The sequence below is a fragment of the Oncorhynchus nerka genome, unplaced genomic scaffold, assembly GCF_034236695.1.
Source record: "Oncorhynchus nerka isolate Pitt River unplaced genomic scaffold, Oner_Uvic_2.0 unplaced_scaffold_5003, whole genome shotgun sequence".
NCBI lineage: Eukaryota > Metazoa > Chordata > Actinopteri > Salmoniformes > Salmonidae > Oncorhynchus > Oncorhynchus nerka.
This window is the reverse complement of record NW_027036302.1, coordinates 1-13,602: the sequence shown is the minus strand read 5'-3', so window position 1 is coordinate 13,602 and position 13,602 is coordinate 1. Positions and strand designations below refer to the sequence as shown.

General features: G+C 48.1%; 1 protein-coding gene across 1 annotated transcript; it reads right to left on the bottom strand.

The window, feature by feature from the left end:
• Nucleotides 1-1,656: 1,656 nt before the first annotated feature.
• Nucleotides 1,657-13,419, bottom strand: LOC135566430 (ninein-like; the record flags this gene model as incomplete). The annotated part of the gene is made up of 7 exons (XM_065014142.1): nt 13,237-13,419; nt 9,825-9,961; nt 8,400-8,562; nt 2,983-3,093; nt 2,682-2,771; nt 2,322-2,460; nt 1,657-1,781 (listed from the first exon to the last, which is right to left on the bottom strand). Coding segments are annotated over exons 1-7 (948 nt in total), but the record flags the coding sequence as incomplete, so codon positions are not given.
• Between the last annotated feature and the right edge of the window lie 183 nt (nt 13,420-13,602).

Here is a 13,602-nt window from a genome sequence, read left to right as displayed (position 1 = left end):
TACACCCAATCTGTCTCTGATAAAGGAGTGGGGACTGCCCCATCTAGCTACACCCAATCTGTCTCCGATAAAGGAGTGGGGACTGCGACACCCAATCGGTCTCCGATAAAGGAGTGGGGACTGCCCCATCTAGCTACACCCAATCTGTCTCCGATAAAGGAGTGGGGACTGCCCCATCTAGCGACACCCAATCGGTCTCCGATAAAGGAGTGGGGACGGCTCCATCTAGCTACACCCAATCTGTCTCCGGGAGCAAAGGAGTGGGGACTGCCCCATCTAGCTACACCCAATCTGTCTCCGATAAAGGAGTGGGGACTGCCCCATCTAGCTACACCCAATCTGTCTCCGATAAAGGAGTGGGGACTGCCCCTAGTCTAGGAGTGGGGATCGATCTAGCTACCCAATCTGTCTCCGATAAAGGAGTGGGGACTGCCCCATCTAGCTACACCCAATCTGTCTCCGATAAAGGAGTGGGACTGCCCCATCTAGCTACACCCAATCTGTCTCCGATAAAAGAGTGGGGACTGCCCCACCCAATCTGTCTCCGATAAAGGAGTGGGGATCTACAGCCACCAATCTGTCTCCGATAAAGGAGTGGGGACTGCCCCATCTAGCTACACCCAATCTGTCTCCGATAAAGGAGTGGGGACTAGCCCATCTGTCTCCGAGCTACACCCAATCTGTCTCCGATAAAGGAGTGGGGACTGCCCCATCTAGCTACACCCAATCTGTCTCCGATAAAAGAGTGGGGACTGCCACATCTAGCTACACCCAATCTGTCTCCGATAAAGGAGTGGGGACTGCCCCATCTAGCTACACCCAATCTGTCTCCGATAAAGGAGCCACATCTAGCTACACCTAATCTGTCTCCGGGACTGCCCATCTAGCTACACCCAATCTGTCTCCGATAAAAAGAGTGGGGACTGCCACATCTAGCTACACCAATCTGTCTCCGATAAAGGAGTGGGGACTGCCCCATCTAACGACACCCAATCGGTCTCCCGATAAAGGAGTGGGGACTGCCCCATCTAGCTACACCCAATCTGTCTCCGATAAAGGAGTGGGGACTGCCCCATCTAGCTACACCCAATCTGTCTCCGATAAAGGAGTGGGGACTGCCCCATCTAGCTACACCGTCTGTCTCCGATAAAAGAGTGGGGACTGCCCATCTAGCTACACCCAATCTGTCTCCGATAAAGGAGTGGGGACTGCCCCATCTAGCTACACCCAATCTGTCTCCGATAAAGGAGTGGGGACTGCCCCATCTAGCTACACCCAATCTGTCTCCGATAAAAGAGTGGGGACTGCCCCATCTAGCTACACCCAATCTGTCTCCGATAAAGGAGTGGGGACGGCTCCATCTAGCTACACCCAATCTGTCTCTGATAAAGGAGTGGGGACTGCCCCATCTAGCTACACCCAATCTGTCTCTGATAAAGGAGTGGGGACTGCCACATCTAGCTACACCCAATCTGTCTCCGATAAAGGAGTGGGGACTGCCCCATCTAGCTACACCCAATCTGTCTCCGATAAAGGAGTGGGGACTGCCCCATCTAGCTACACCCAATCTCTCTCTGATAAAGTAAACATGGCACAGTGAAATATGGATTGCTTTAGGAAATTCTGTTGAAGTGCGGCTAGATATTTAAGTGTCACCTTGCTCTCCAGCTGAGCCTGTAGCTCCTCCATCTCTTGGAGGTGCTTCTCTTTCAGCCTCTCCAGCATCATCTCTGCCTCCAGACTCATGTTGAACAATGGCTGGCCCTCCTCCAAGCCCAGGCCTGAGGACAATCAAATGCATTTTTTCTCCCCATCAGCAGTTGTAAAACCTCAAACAAGCAACGCTGAAGTACAGGGGCCAGGATAAACTCCCTCGAAGGAAGGAAACCTAGAGGGGAACCAGGCTCAGATGGATGGCCAGTCCTCTTCTGGCAAACAGACAGGTGAGGAAGGAACTACTAACCAGCTCTCATGTTCTTTAGCTATGCAATGTGTTTGACTAGATAGCTGTTTTAAATTGGGCAAAATCACAGATCTCCCAAAATTTTTTTTTTAAAAGATATCATTTTTAAACTCCATGCATCCAAATAACTAGTATTTACGTGATCAAGATGAACAATTCAACATCTTGCCTTGCTCAAGCAGCATCTCTATGACCTTCAGATACCTTGCAAACGTCTACTCTGAAAGTCCCCTTGACATACCCTGCAAACGTCTACTCTGAAGGTCATAGGGCATCTAAAAACATGCACTACATAGGAAATAAGGTGCCATTTGGCCCCCCCCCCCCCCACAACAACCCACGTTCTGCTTCAATGTACCTGGGTCTGACTCCATGCCAGGACTCGTACTCCCCAGCTCCTCGGACAGCGAGGGTTTGAGACAGGGCTGAGAGGTTCGGCCCAAGTTGTGGTACTCCTGCAGTTCTGCTTGAAGCTCGTCAATACGATCCTGTAGCTCCTGTCTCAAAACACATCCACAATAAAAATCTGTCAAAATAAATATTAGTATTATTATTATTTTTTTATAAATAGGCAACCTACCTCTGAATTAGTATGTTTACAGTTAGTTGATGGATTGACTGATAGTTTTAATGATTAATTGATGGATTGGTTCCAGTGAGACCTATTACCCGGCCCTGCCCCAGCGTGCCCCTGCCCCAGCGTGCCCCTGCCTCTTACCCGGGACTGTTCTTCATAGCTGCTGCGGAGCCGTCCGAGACGCTCCTCCTGTAGGAAGAACTCTGCACTGCCCGGGTCCAGATCCCCAAACTGGGAGGAAAAACAGAACCAGAACTTACAGACAAACATAGAATAGATATAGAGTCTCATTCCATTAGGCAGAACTGAAAAATGTGTGACAGATTACTATGGACATCTACTACAGTAACATGTATATTATTGAAATGGGTCCCTTTGCGACTGCGAGCCCCGAAAGCAGTTCATGTCAGTACACAATACTGCAGGAGAGAAAGGTCTTTACCTTCTCCTTCAGGATGTTATCCAGGTTATTCTGCAGTTCGCGGACTTGGCTTTCTGCCGCCAACAGTTTCTCAGTGCTGACCAGCAGCTCCATCTCCAGACACCTACTTTCCTGAAGTTAGAGTGAGGGTTAACCGTGAGGAGTGAGGGTTAACCGTGAGGAGTGAGGGTTGCGTGTGGGTTCAAATAAAAAGTGTATATTTGTTGTCACATATTTAGCAAACAACAGGTGTAGACTAACAGTGAAATTCTTACTTACGGGTGCTTTGCCAACGATGGAAAGATTTAAAACAATGCCACGGCTCTATACAGGAAGTACCAGCTAATGCCACGGCTCTATACAGGAAGTATGCCATGGCTCCATCAGCTGGATGCCACGCCCCATGCCAGCTGACCACGGCTCTATACAGGAAGTACCAGCTAATGCCACGGCCAGCTCTCCATACAGGAAGTACCAGCTAATGCCACGGCTATATACAGGAAGCACCAGCCACGCCACGGCTACCAGCTAATGCCACGGCTCTATACAGGAAGTACCAGCTAATGCCACGGCTATATACAGGAAGTACCAGCTAATGCCATGGTTATATGCCACAGGAAGTAATGCCAGCTAATGCCATGGGCTATATACAGGAAGTACCAGCTAATGCCACGGCTATATACAGGAGTAACAGCACTGAGTTGATGCAGGTGTACGCGGTAATTGAGGTAGATATGTAGAGTTGAAGTTGGAAGTTTACATACACTTAGGTTGGAGTCATTAAAACTCGCTTTTTCAACCCCTCCAAACACTATAGTTTTGGCAAGTCGGTTAGGAGTACATCTACTTTGTGCAAGTAATTTTTCCAACAGTTGTTTACAGACAGATTATTTAACTTATCTTTCACTGTATCAGGAAGTACAATTGGCTAGTAGGTCAGAAAATTACATACACTAAGTTGACTGTGGCTTGGAAAATTCCAGAAAATTATGTCATGGCTTTAGAAGCTTTTTCTGATAGGGCTAATTGACATCATTTGAGTCAATTGGAGGTGTACCTGTGGATGTATTTCAATGCCGCTCATCAAGGAAGAAGCCACTGCTCCAAAACCGCCATAAAAGCCAGACTACGGTTTGCAACTGCACATGGGGACAAAGATGGTACTTTTGGAGAAATGTCCTCTGGTCTGATGAAACAAAAATAGAACTGTTGGCCATAATGACCATTGTTATGTTTGGAGGAAAAAGTGGGAGATTTGCAAGCCAAAAGAACACCATCCCATGCGTCTAGCATGGGGGTGGCAGCATTATGTTGTCGGGGTGCTTTGCTGCAGACGGGACTGGTGCACTTCACAAAATAGATGGCATCATGAGGCAGGAAAATTATGTGGATATATTGAAGCAACATCTCAAGACATCAGTCAGGAGGTTAAAGCTTGGTCGCAAATGGGTCTTCCAAGTGGACAATGACCCCAAGCATACTTCCAAAGTTGAGGCAAAATGGCTTAAGGACAACACAGTCAAGGTATTGGAGTGGCCATCACAAAGCCCTGACCTCAATCTTATAGAACATTTGTAGGCAGAACTGAAAAAGCGTGCAGCGAGCAAGGAGGCCTACAAACCTGACTCAGTTACACACCAGCTCTGTCAGGAGGAATGGGCCTAAATTCACCCAACTTATTGTGGAAAGCTAATGGAAGGCTAACGAATTTAAAGACAATGCTACCAAATACTAATTAAGTGTATGTAAACTTCTGACCCACTGGGATTGTGATGAAAGAAATAAAAGCTGAAATAAACCATTCCCTACTATTATTCTGACATTTCACATTCTTAAAATAAAGTGGGGATCCTAACTGAACTAAGACAGGGAATTTTTACTTGAATTAAATGGCAGGAATAGTGGAAAAAATTGGTTTGAATGTATTTGGCTAAGGTGAGTGTAAACTTCTGACTTCAACTGTACATATAGGTAGGGGTGAAGTGACTAGGCAACAGGATAGACAGAGCAGCAGCAGCAACTTGTGTGGCAAATGTGGAGTCAGTATGCATGTATGAGATATGTTACGGGAGTGGGTGTATGTAGGTGTGTGTCATTGTAGCAGTGTTATGGCTTGGGTGTAGAAGGTGTTCAGGGTCCTGTTGGTTCCAGACAGTAGCACGGAGAACAGTCTATTTATTGGGTGGCTGGAGTCTGAATTAGTTTGTACCTTCCTCTGACACCCCTGGTATAGAGGTCTTAGATGGCATGGGAACTCGGGCCCCAGTGATGTATTGGGCCATGATCACCATCTGTCGCGCTTCTTGCCGTGGGCTGCCTTTCAGTTGCCGTACCAGGCGGTGATGCAGCCAGTAAAGATGCTCTCAACGGTGCAGCTGTTGAACTCTTTGAAGATTTACAGGGGCCGTGCCACATCTTTCAGCCTCCTGACAGGGAATAGGTGCTGTCGTGCTCTCATCACGAGTATGTTTGTGTGTTTGGACCATGATAGATCCTTATTGATGTTAGTTACCGTGACGGAGTGAGAGGTGGTCTGTGTTAGTTACCGTGAGGGAGTGAGAGGTGGTCTGTGTTAGTTACCGTGAGGGAGTGAGATGTGGTCTGTGTTAGTTACCGTGAGGGAGTGAGATGTGGTCTGTGTTAGTTACCGTGAGGGAGTGAGATGTGGTCTGTGTTAGTTACCGTGACAGTGAGTGGTGGTCTGTGTTAGTTACCGTGAGGGAGTGAGAGGTGGTCTGTGTTAGTTACCGTGAGGGAGTGAGATGTGGTCTGTGTTAGTTACCGTGAGGGAGTGAGATGTGGTCTGTGTTAGTTACCGTGACAGTGAGTGAGAGGTGGTCTGTGTTAGTTACTGTGACAGTGAGTGAGAGGTGGTCTGTGTTAGTTACTGTGACCATGAGTGAGAGGTGGTCTGTGTTAGTTACTGTGACAGTGAGTGAGAGGTGGTCTGTGTTAGTTACTGTGACCATGAGTGAGAGGTGGTCTGTGTTAGTTACTGTGACAGTGAGTGAGAGGTGGTCTGTGTTAGTTACTGTGACCGTGAGTGAGAGGTGGTCTGTGTTAGTTACTGTGACCGTGAGTGAGAGGTGGTCTGTGTTAGTTACTGTGACCGTGAGTGAGAGGTGGTCTGTGTTAGTTACTGTGACAGTGAGTGAGAGGTGGTCTGTGTTAGTTACTGTGACAGTGAGTGAGAGGTGGTCTGTGTTAGTTACTGTGACAGTGAGTGAGAGGTGGTCTGTGTTAGTTACTGTGACAGTGAGTGAGTGGTGGTCTGTGTTGGTTACCTTGACAGTAAGTGAGAGGTGGTCTGTGTTGGTTACTGTGACAGTGAGTGAGTGGTGGTCTGTGTTAGTTACTGTGACCGTGAGTGAGAGGTGGTCTGTGTTAGTTACTGTGACAGTGAGTGAGAGGTGGTCTGTGTTAGTTACTGTGACAGTGAGTGAGAGGTGGTCTGTGTTAGTTACTGTGACAGTGAGTGAGTGGTGGTCTGTGTTGGTTACCTTGACAGTAAGTGAGAGGTGGTCTGTGTTGGTTACTGTGACAGTGAGTGAGAGGTGGTCTGTGTTAGTTACTGTGACCGTGAGTGAGAGGTGGTCTGTGTTAGTTACTGTGACAGTAAGTGAGAGGTGGTCTGTGTTGGTTACCTTGACAGTAAGTGAGAGGTGGTCTGTGTTGGTTACCTTGACAGTGAGTGAGAGGTGGTCTGTGTTGGTTACCTTGACAGTAAGTGAGAGGTGGTCTGTGTTGGTTACCTTGACAGTGAGTGAGAGGTGGTCTGTGTTAGTTACTGTGACAGTAAGTGAGAGGTGGTCTGTGTTAGTTACTGTGACAGTAAGTGAGAGGTGGTCTGTGTTGGTTACCTTGACAGTAAGTGAGAGGTGGTCTGTGTTGGTTACCTTGACAGTGAGTGAGAGGTGGTCTGTGTTGGTTACCTTGACAGTAAGTGAGAGGTGGTCTGTGTTGGTTACCTTGACAGTAAGTGAGAGGTGGTCTGTGTTGGTTACCTTGACAGTAAGTGAGAGGTGGTCTGTGTTGGTTACCTTGACAGTGAGTGAGAGGTGGTCTGTGTTGGTTACCTTGACAGTAAGTGAGAGGTGGTCTGTGTTGGTTACCTTGACAGTAAGTGAGAGGTGGTCTGTGTTGGTTACTGTGACAGTGAGTGAGAGGTGGTCTGTGTTAGTTACTGTGACCATGAGTGAGAGGTGGTCTGTGTTAGTTACTGTGACCATGAGTGAGAGGTGGTCTGTGTTAGTTACTGTGACAGTGAGTGAGAGGTGGTCTGTGTTAGTTACTGTGACAGTGAGTGAGAGGTGGTCTGTGTTAGTTACTGTGACAGTGAGTGAGAGGTGGTCTGTGTTAGTTACTGTGACAGTGAGTGAGTGGTGGTCTGTGTTGGTTACCTTGACAGTAAGTGAGAGGTGGTCTGTGTTGGTTACTGTGACAGTGAGTGAGTGGTGGTCTGTGTTAGTTACTGTGACCGTGAGTGAGAGGTGGTCTGTGTTAGTTACTGTGACAGTGAGTGAGTGGTGGTCTGTGTTGGTTACCTTGACAGTAAGTGAGAGGTGGTCTGTGTTGGTTACTGTGACAGTGAGTGAGTGGTGGTCTGTGTTAGTTACTGTGACCGTGAGTGAGAGGTGGTCTGTGTTAGTTACTGTGACAGTAAGTGAGAGGTAGTCTGTGTTGGTTACCTTGACAGTAAGTGAGAGGTGGTCTGTGTTGGTTACTGTGACAGTGAGTGAGTGGTGGTCTGTGTTAGTTACTGTGACCGTGAGTGAGAGGTGGTCTGTGTTAGTTACTGTGACAGTAAGTGAGAGGTGGTCTGTGTTGGTTACTGTGACAGTGAGTGAGTGGTGGTCTGTGTTAGTTACTGTGAGTGAGAGGTAGTCTGTGTTAGTTACTGTGACAGTAAGTGAGAGGTGGTCTGTGTTGGTTACCTTGACAGTAAGTGAGAGGTGGTCTGTGTTGGTTACCTTGACAGTGAGTGAGAGGTGGTCTGTGTTGGTTACCTTGACAGTAAGTGAGAGGTGGTCTGTGTTGGTTACCTTGACAGTGAGTGAGAGGTGGTCTGTGTTAGTTACTGTGACAGTAAGTGAGAGGTGGTCTGTGTTAGTTACTGTGACAGTAAGTGAGAGGTGGTCTGTGTTGGTTACCTTGACAGTAAGTGAGAGGTGGTCTGTGTTGGTTACCTTGACAGTGAGTGAGAGGTGGTCTGTGTTGGTTACCTTGACAGTAAGTGAGAGGTGGTCTGTGTTGGTTACCTTGACAGTGAGTGAGAGGTGGTCTGTGTTGGTTACCTTGACAGTAAGTGAGAGGTGGTCTGTGTTGGTTACCTTGACAGTAAGTGAGAGGTGGTCTGTGTTGGTTACCTTGACAGTAAGTGAGAGGTGGTCTGTGTTGGTTACCTTGACAGTAAGTGAGAGGTGGTCTGTGTTGGTTACCTTGACAGTAAGTGAGAGGTGGTCTCTGAGGAAGGTCTCGTCGTCTCTGAGCTTCTCCATCTCTGCCTCCAGTTTCTCTTTCTGCTGCTGAATCTGGTCCATCTCTATAATGAGCTCTGACCTGACAGACACCAGCTTCTCCCTGTGTTCCTGCTCCAGTTTCCTGCAGAACAAACACAGGGGGGGAGGGGGAAAAAACATTCAATTCAATCCCATTTCATTTGACTCCATTCCTTAGATTCACCCCAATTTATTTTGCTGTAATTTTTACCCCCTTTTCGTGATTACGATCTCGTCTCATCGCTGCAACTCGCCAACGGGCTCCGGAGAGGCGAAGGTCGAGTCATGCATCCTCCGAAACATAACACCCGCTCGCTTAACCCGGAAGCCAGATGCAACAAGGTTGTCGGAGGAAACACTGTTCAACTGACTACCGCTGTCAGCCTGCAGTCGCCCGGCCCGCCACAAGGAGTCGCCAGAGCACAAAGTAAAGCCCCCTCCCCTAACGAAGCTCGGTAATGACGCCATAACACTTCGATGCTGTGCCTTAGACTGCTGTGCCACTCGGGAGGCCCCATTCGATTCAACTTTATGTACAAAATCTTCAATTATCCCCTCAGGGACATTCAAGAAAGACATTGCCAGGTTACAAGTACCATACATACAATACAAATGAAAACAACAGCCATCAATGAATGAATGGGTCGAAGAGGTCACGGAACGCCACCCGAGGTTGAGGTCACGGAACGCCACCCGAGGTTGAGGTCACGGAACGCCACCCGAGGTTGAGGTCACGGAACGCCACCCGAGGTTGAGGTCACGGAACGCCACCCGAGGTTGAGGTCACGGAACGCCACCCGAGGTTGAGGTCACGGAACGCCCACCGAGGTTGAGGTCACGGAACGCCACCCGAGGCTGAGGTTGGGAGTCACCCGAGGCTGAGGTTGGAACGCCACCCGAGGTTGAGGTCACGGGAACGCCACCTGAGTTGAGGTCACGGGAACGCCACCCGAGGTTGAGGCTCAGGAACGCCACCCGAGGTTGAGGTCAATGAACGCCCACCCGAGGTTGAGGTCACGGAACGCCTGTCCGAGGTTGAGGTCACGGAACGCCACCCGAGGTTGAGGTCACGGAACGCCACCCGAGGTTGAGGTCACGGAACGCCACCCGAGGTTGAGGTGGAACGCCACCCGAGGTTGAGGTCACGGAACGCCTCACCCGAGGCTGAGGTCACGGAACGCCACCCGAGGTTGAGGTCACGAACGCCTCAACCGAGGTTGAGGTCACGAACGCCAACCGAGGTTGAGGTCACGGAACGCCAACCGAGGTTGAGGTCACGGAACGCCAACCGAGGTCGAGGTCAGGAACGCCAACCGAGGTTGAGGTCACGGAACGCCAACAGAGGTTGAGGTCACGGAACATTACCTGAGGTTGAGGTCATTCATGCGTTCGATGGCAGAGTGATGCCTGCCCACCTCAGCAGCCAGCTGGGTTTTTAACTTGTCAGCTTTGTCCAGGTCAGAGCGAATCTCTTCTTTCTCTCTGCGTTCATGATCAACACGCTTGGGGAGAAACAAAACACGGAAGCTAATCAAAACATGATACAACCATTTAGAATGGGGCGGCAGGGTAGCCTAGTGGTTAGAGTGTAGAGGTGGCAGGGTAGCCTAGTGGTTAGAGTGTAGAGGTGGCAGGGTAGCCTAGTGGTTAGAGTGTAGAGGTGGCAGGGTAGCCTAGTGATTAGAGTGTAGAGGTGGCAGGGTAGCCTAGTGGTTAGAGTGTAGGGGTGGCAGGGTAGCCTAGTGGTTAGAGTGTAGGGGTGGCAGGGTAGCCTAGTGGTTAGAGTGTAGGGGTGGCAGGGTAGCCTAGTGGTTAGAGTGTAGAGGTGGCAGGGTAGCCTAGTGGTTAGAGTGTAGAGGTGGCAGGGTAGCCTAGTGGTTAGAGTGTAGAGGTGGCAGGTAGCCTAGTGGTTAGAGTGTAGAGGTGGCAGGGTAGCCTAGTGGTTAGAGTGTAGGGGTGGCAGGTAGCCTAGTGGTTAGAGTGTAGAGGTGGCAGGGTAGCCTAGTGGTTAGAGTGTAGGGGTGGCAGGTAGTCTAGTGGTTAGAGTGTAGAGGCCTAGTGGTTAGAGTGTAGAGGCGGCAGGGTAGCCTAGTGGTTAGAGTGTAGAGGCGGCAGGGTAGCGTAGTGGTTAGAGTGGAGGGGTGGCAGGGTAGCCTAGTGGTTAGAGTGTAGAGGCCTAGTGGTTAGAGTATAGAGGTGGCAGGGTAGCCTAGTGGTTAGAGTGTAGAGGTGGCAGGTAGCCTAGTGGTTAGAGTGTAGAGGTGGCAGGGTAGCCTAGTGGTTAGAGTGTAGAGGTGGCAGGGTAGCCTAGTGGTTAGAGTGTAGGGGTGGCAGGTAGTCTAGTGGTTAGAGTGTAGAGGCCTAGTGGTTAGAGTGTAGAGGTGGCAGGGTAGCCTAGTGGTTAGAGTGGAGGGGCGGCAGGGTAGCCTAGTGGTTAGAGTGTAGAGGTGGCAGGGTAGCCTAGTGGTTAGAGTGTAGAGGCCTAGTGGTTAGAGTGTAGAGGCGGCAGGGTAGCCTAGTGGTTAGAGTGTAGAGGCGGCAGGGTAGCCTAGTGGTTAGAGTGTTGGACTAGTAACCGGAAGGTTGCAAGTTCAAACCCCTGAGCTGACAAGGTTCAAATCTGTCGTTCTGCCCCTGAACAGGCAGTTAACCCACTGTTCCTAGGCAGTCATTGTAAATAAGAAGTTGTTCTTAACTGACTTGCCTAGATAAAAAATGTTATAAAACCTAGTGTTACATAACTGATCCTGAGGGACACGTTCTCCCTGAAAACAAAAATCGGTAAGTTAATCAAAAGATCTAACTCCAACACTGATCTACTATTTTGAATGATATGAACCTAGGAGAAAGAGAAACTGTTTTTATATTCCACTCAGATTAGGAGCCGTGTAGATTTCTACTGGTCTGATTATGGTGCATCTGTGTGGGCATGTGTATTCCAGTATGTCTATTGTTTATGAGCAATAGAGTTGTAAAATTAACCATTCAAAATATTATTACTGCATTGTTGGAGCTGGGAACACAAGCATTTAGTTAGATACTGCTGCACTGTTGGAGCCGGGAACACAAGCATTTAGTTAGATACTGTTGGAGCTGGGAACACAAGCATTTAGTTAGATACTACTGCACTGTTGGAGCTGGGAACACAAGCATTTAGTTAGATACTACTGCACTGTTGGAGCTGGGAACACAAGCATTTAGTTAGATACTACTGTACTGTTGGAGCTAGGAACACAAGCATTTAGTTAGATACTACTGCACTGTTGGAGCTAGGAACACAAGCATTTAGTTAGATACTGCTGCACTGTTGGAGCTGGGAACACAAGCATTTAGTTAGATACTGCTGCACTGTTGGAGCCAGGAACACAAGCATTTAGTTAGATACTACTGCACTGTTGGAGCTAGGAACACAAGCATTTAGTTAGATATTACTGCACTGTTAGAACTAAGAACACAAGCATTTAGTTAGATATTACTGCACTGTTGGAGCTAGGAACACAAGCATTTAGTTAGATACTACTGTACTGTTGGAGCTAGGAACACAAGCATTTAGTTAGATATTACTGCACTGTTGGAGCTGGGAACACAAGCATTTAGCTAGATATTACTGCACTGTTGGAGCTGGGAACACAAGCATTTAGTTAGATACTACTGTTGGAGCTAGGGAACACAAGCATTTAGTTAGATATACTGCACTGTTGGAGCTGGGAACACAAGCATTTAGTTAGATACTACTGCACTGTTGGAGCTAGGAACACAAGCATTTAGTTAGATACTACTGCACTGTTGGAGCTAGGAACACAAGCATTTAGTTAGATACTACTGTACTGTTGGAGCTGGGAACACAAGCATTTAGTTAGATACTACTGCACTGTTGGAGCTGGGAACACAAGCATTTAGTTAGATATTACTGCACTGTTGGAGCTGGGAACACAAGCATTTAGTTAGATATTACTGCACTGTTGGAGCTAGGAACACAAGCATTTAGTTAGATATTACTGCACTGTTGGAGCTGGGAACACAAGCATTTAGTTAGATACTACTGCACTGTTGGAGCTAGGAACACAAGCATTTAGTTAGATACTACTGTACTGTTGGAGCTAGAAACACAAGCATTTAGTTAGATATTACTGCACTGTTGGAGCTAGGAACACAAGCATTTAGTTAGATATTACTGCACTGTTGGAGCTAGGAACACAAGCATTTAGTTAGATACTACTGCACTGTTGGAGACTGGGAACACAAGCATTTAGTTAGATACTACTGCACTGTTGGAGCTAGAAACACAAGCATTTAGTTAGATACTACTGCACTGTTGGAGCTGGGAACACAAGCATTTAGTTAGATATTACTGCACTGTTGGAGCTAAAACACAAGCATTTAGTTAGATACTACTGTACTGTTGGAGCTGGGAACACAAGCATTTAGTTTAGTTAGATACTGTATTGCTGGTTGGAGCTGGGAACACAAGCATTTAGTTAGATACTGTTGGAGCCGGGAACACAAGCATTTCACTACACCTGCGATAACATCTGCAGAAATATGTGTACGCAACCAATACACGTTGATTTGAAAATCCCGTTAGTTTTCCCAAAATTTTAGGATTTCCGTCGTTGGAGGAATCTGGATTTCCTGCCTTTCCCCTCCTGATTATGGGAATTTTCCACATCGGCATTTCTGGAAAACCAGGACATTTTGGGGACGTTACTGGCATTTTGAAAACCTAAGCACCAGTGTAAAAATCTCGTCATACTCAGAGTAGGTGTCTGATCTCAGCCTTAAAGCTGGCCAGTAGGTTTCTGATCTCAGCCTTAAAGCTGGCCAGTAGGTGTCTGATGTCAGCCTTAAAGCTGGCCAGTAGGCGTCTGATGTCAGCCTGAAAGCTGGCCAGTAGGTGTCTGATCTCAGCCTTAAAGCTGGCCAGCATGTTTCTGATCTCAGCCAGTAGGTTTCTCCTCATACTCACAGTAGGTATCTGATCTCAGCCTTGAGGCTGGCCAGTGCAGCCTGGTGGATCCCATTCTTAGTGACGAGGAGCTCGTTCTCCAGAGCCAGAGTCAGCTCCCTGAGGTTCACTTTTCCCTCCAGGTCAAAATCTAAGGCCTACAGAACAGACATAACTCCGTGTCAACATATACATATC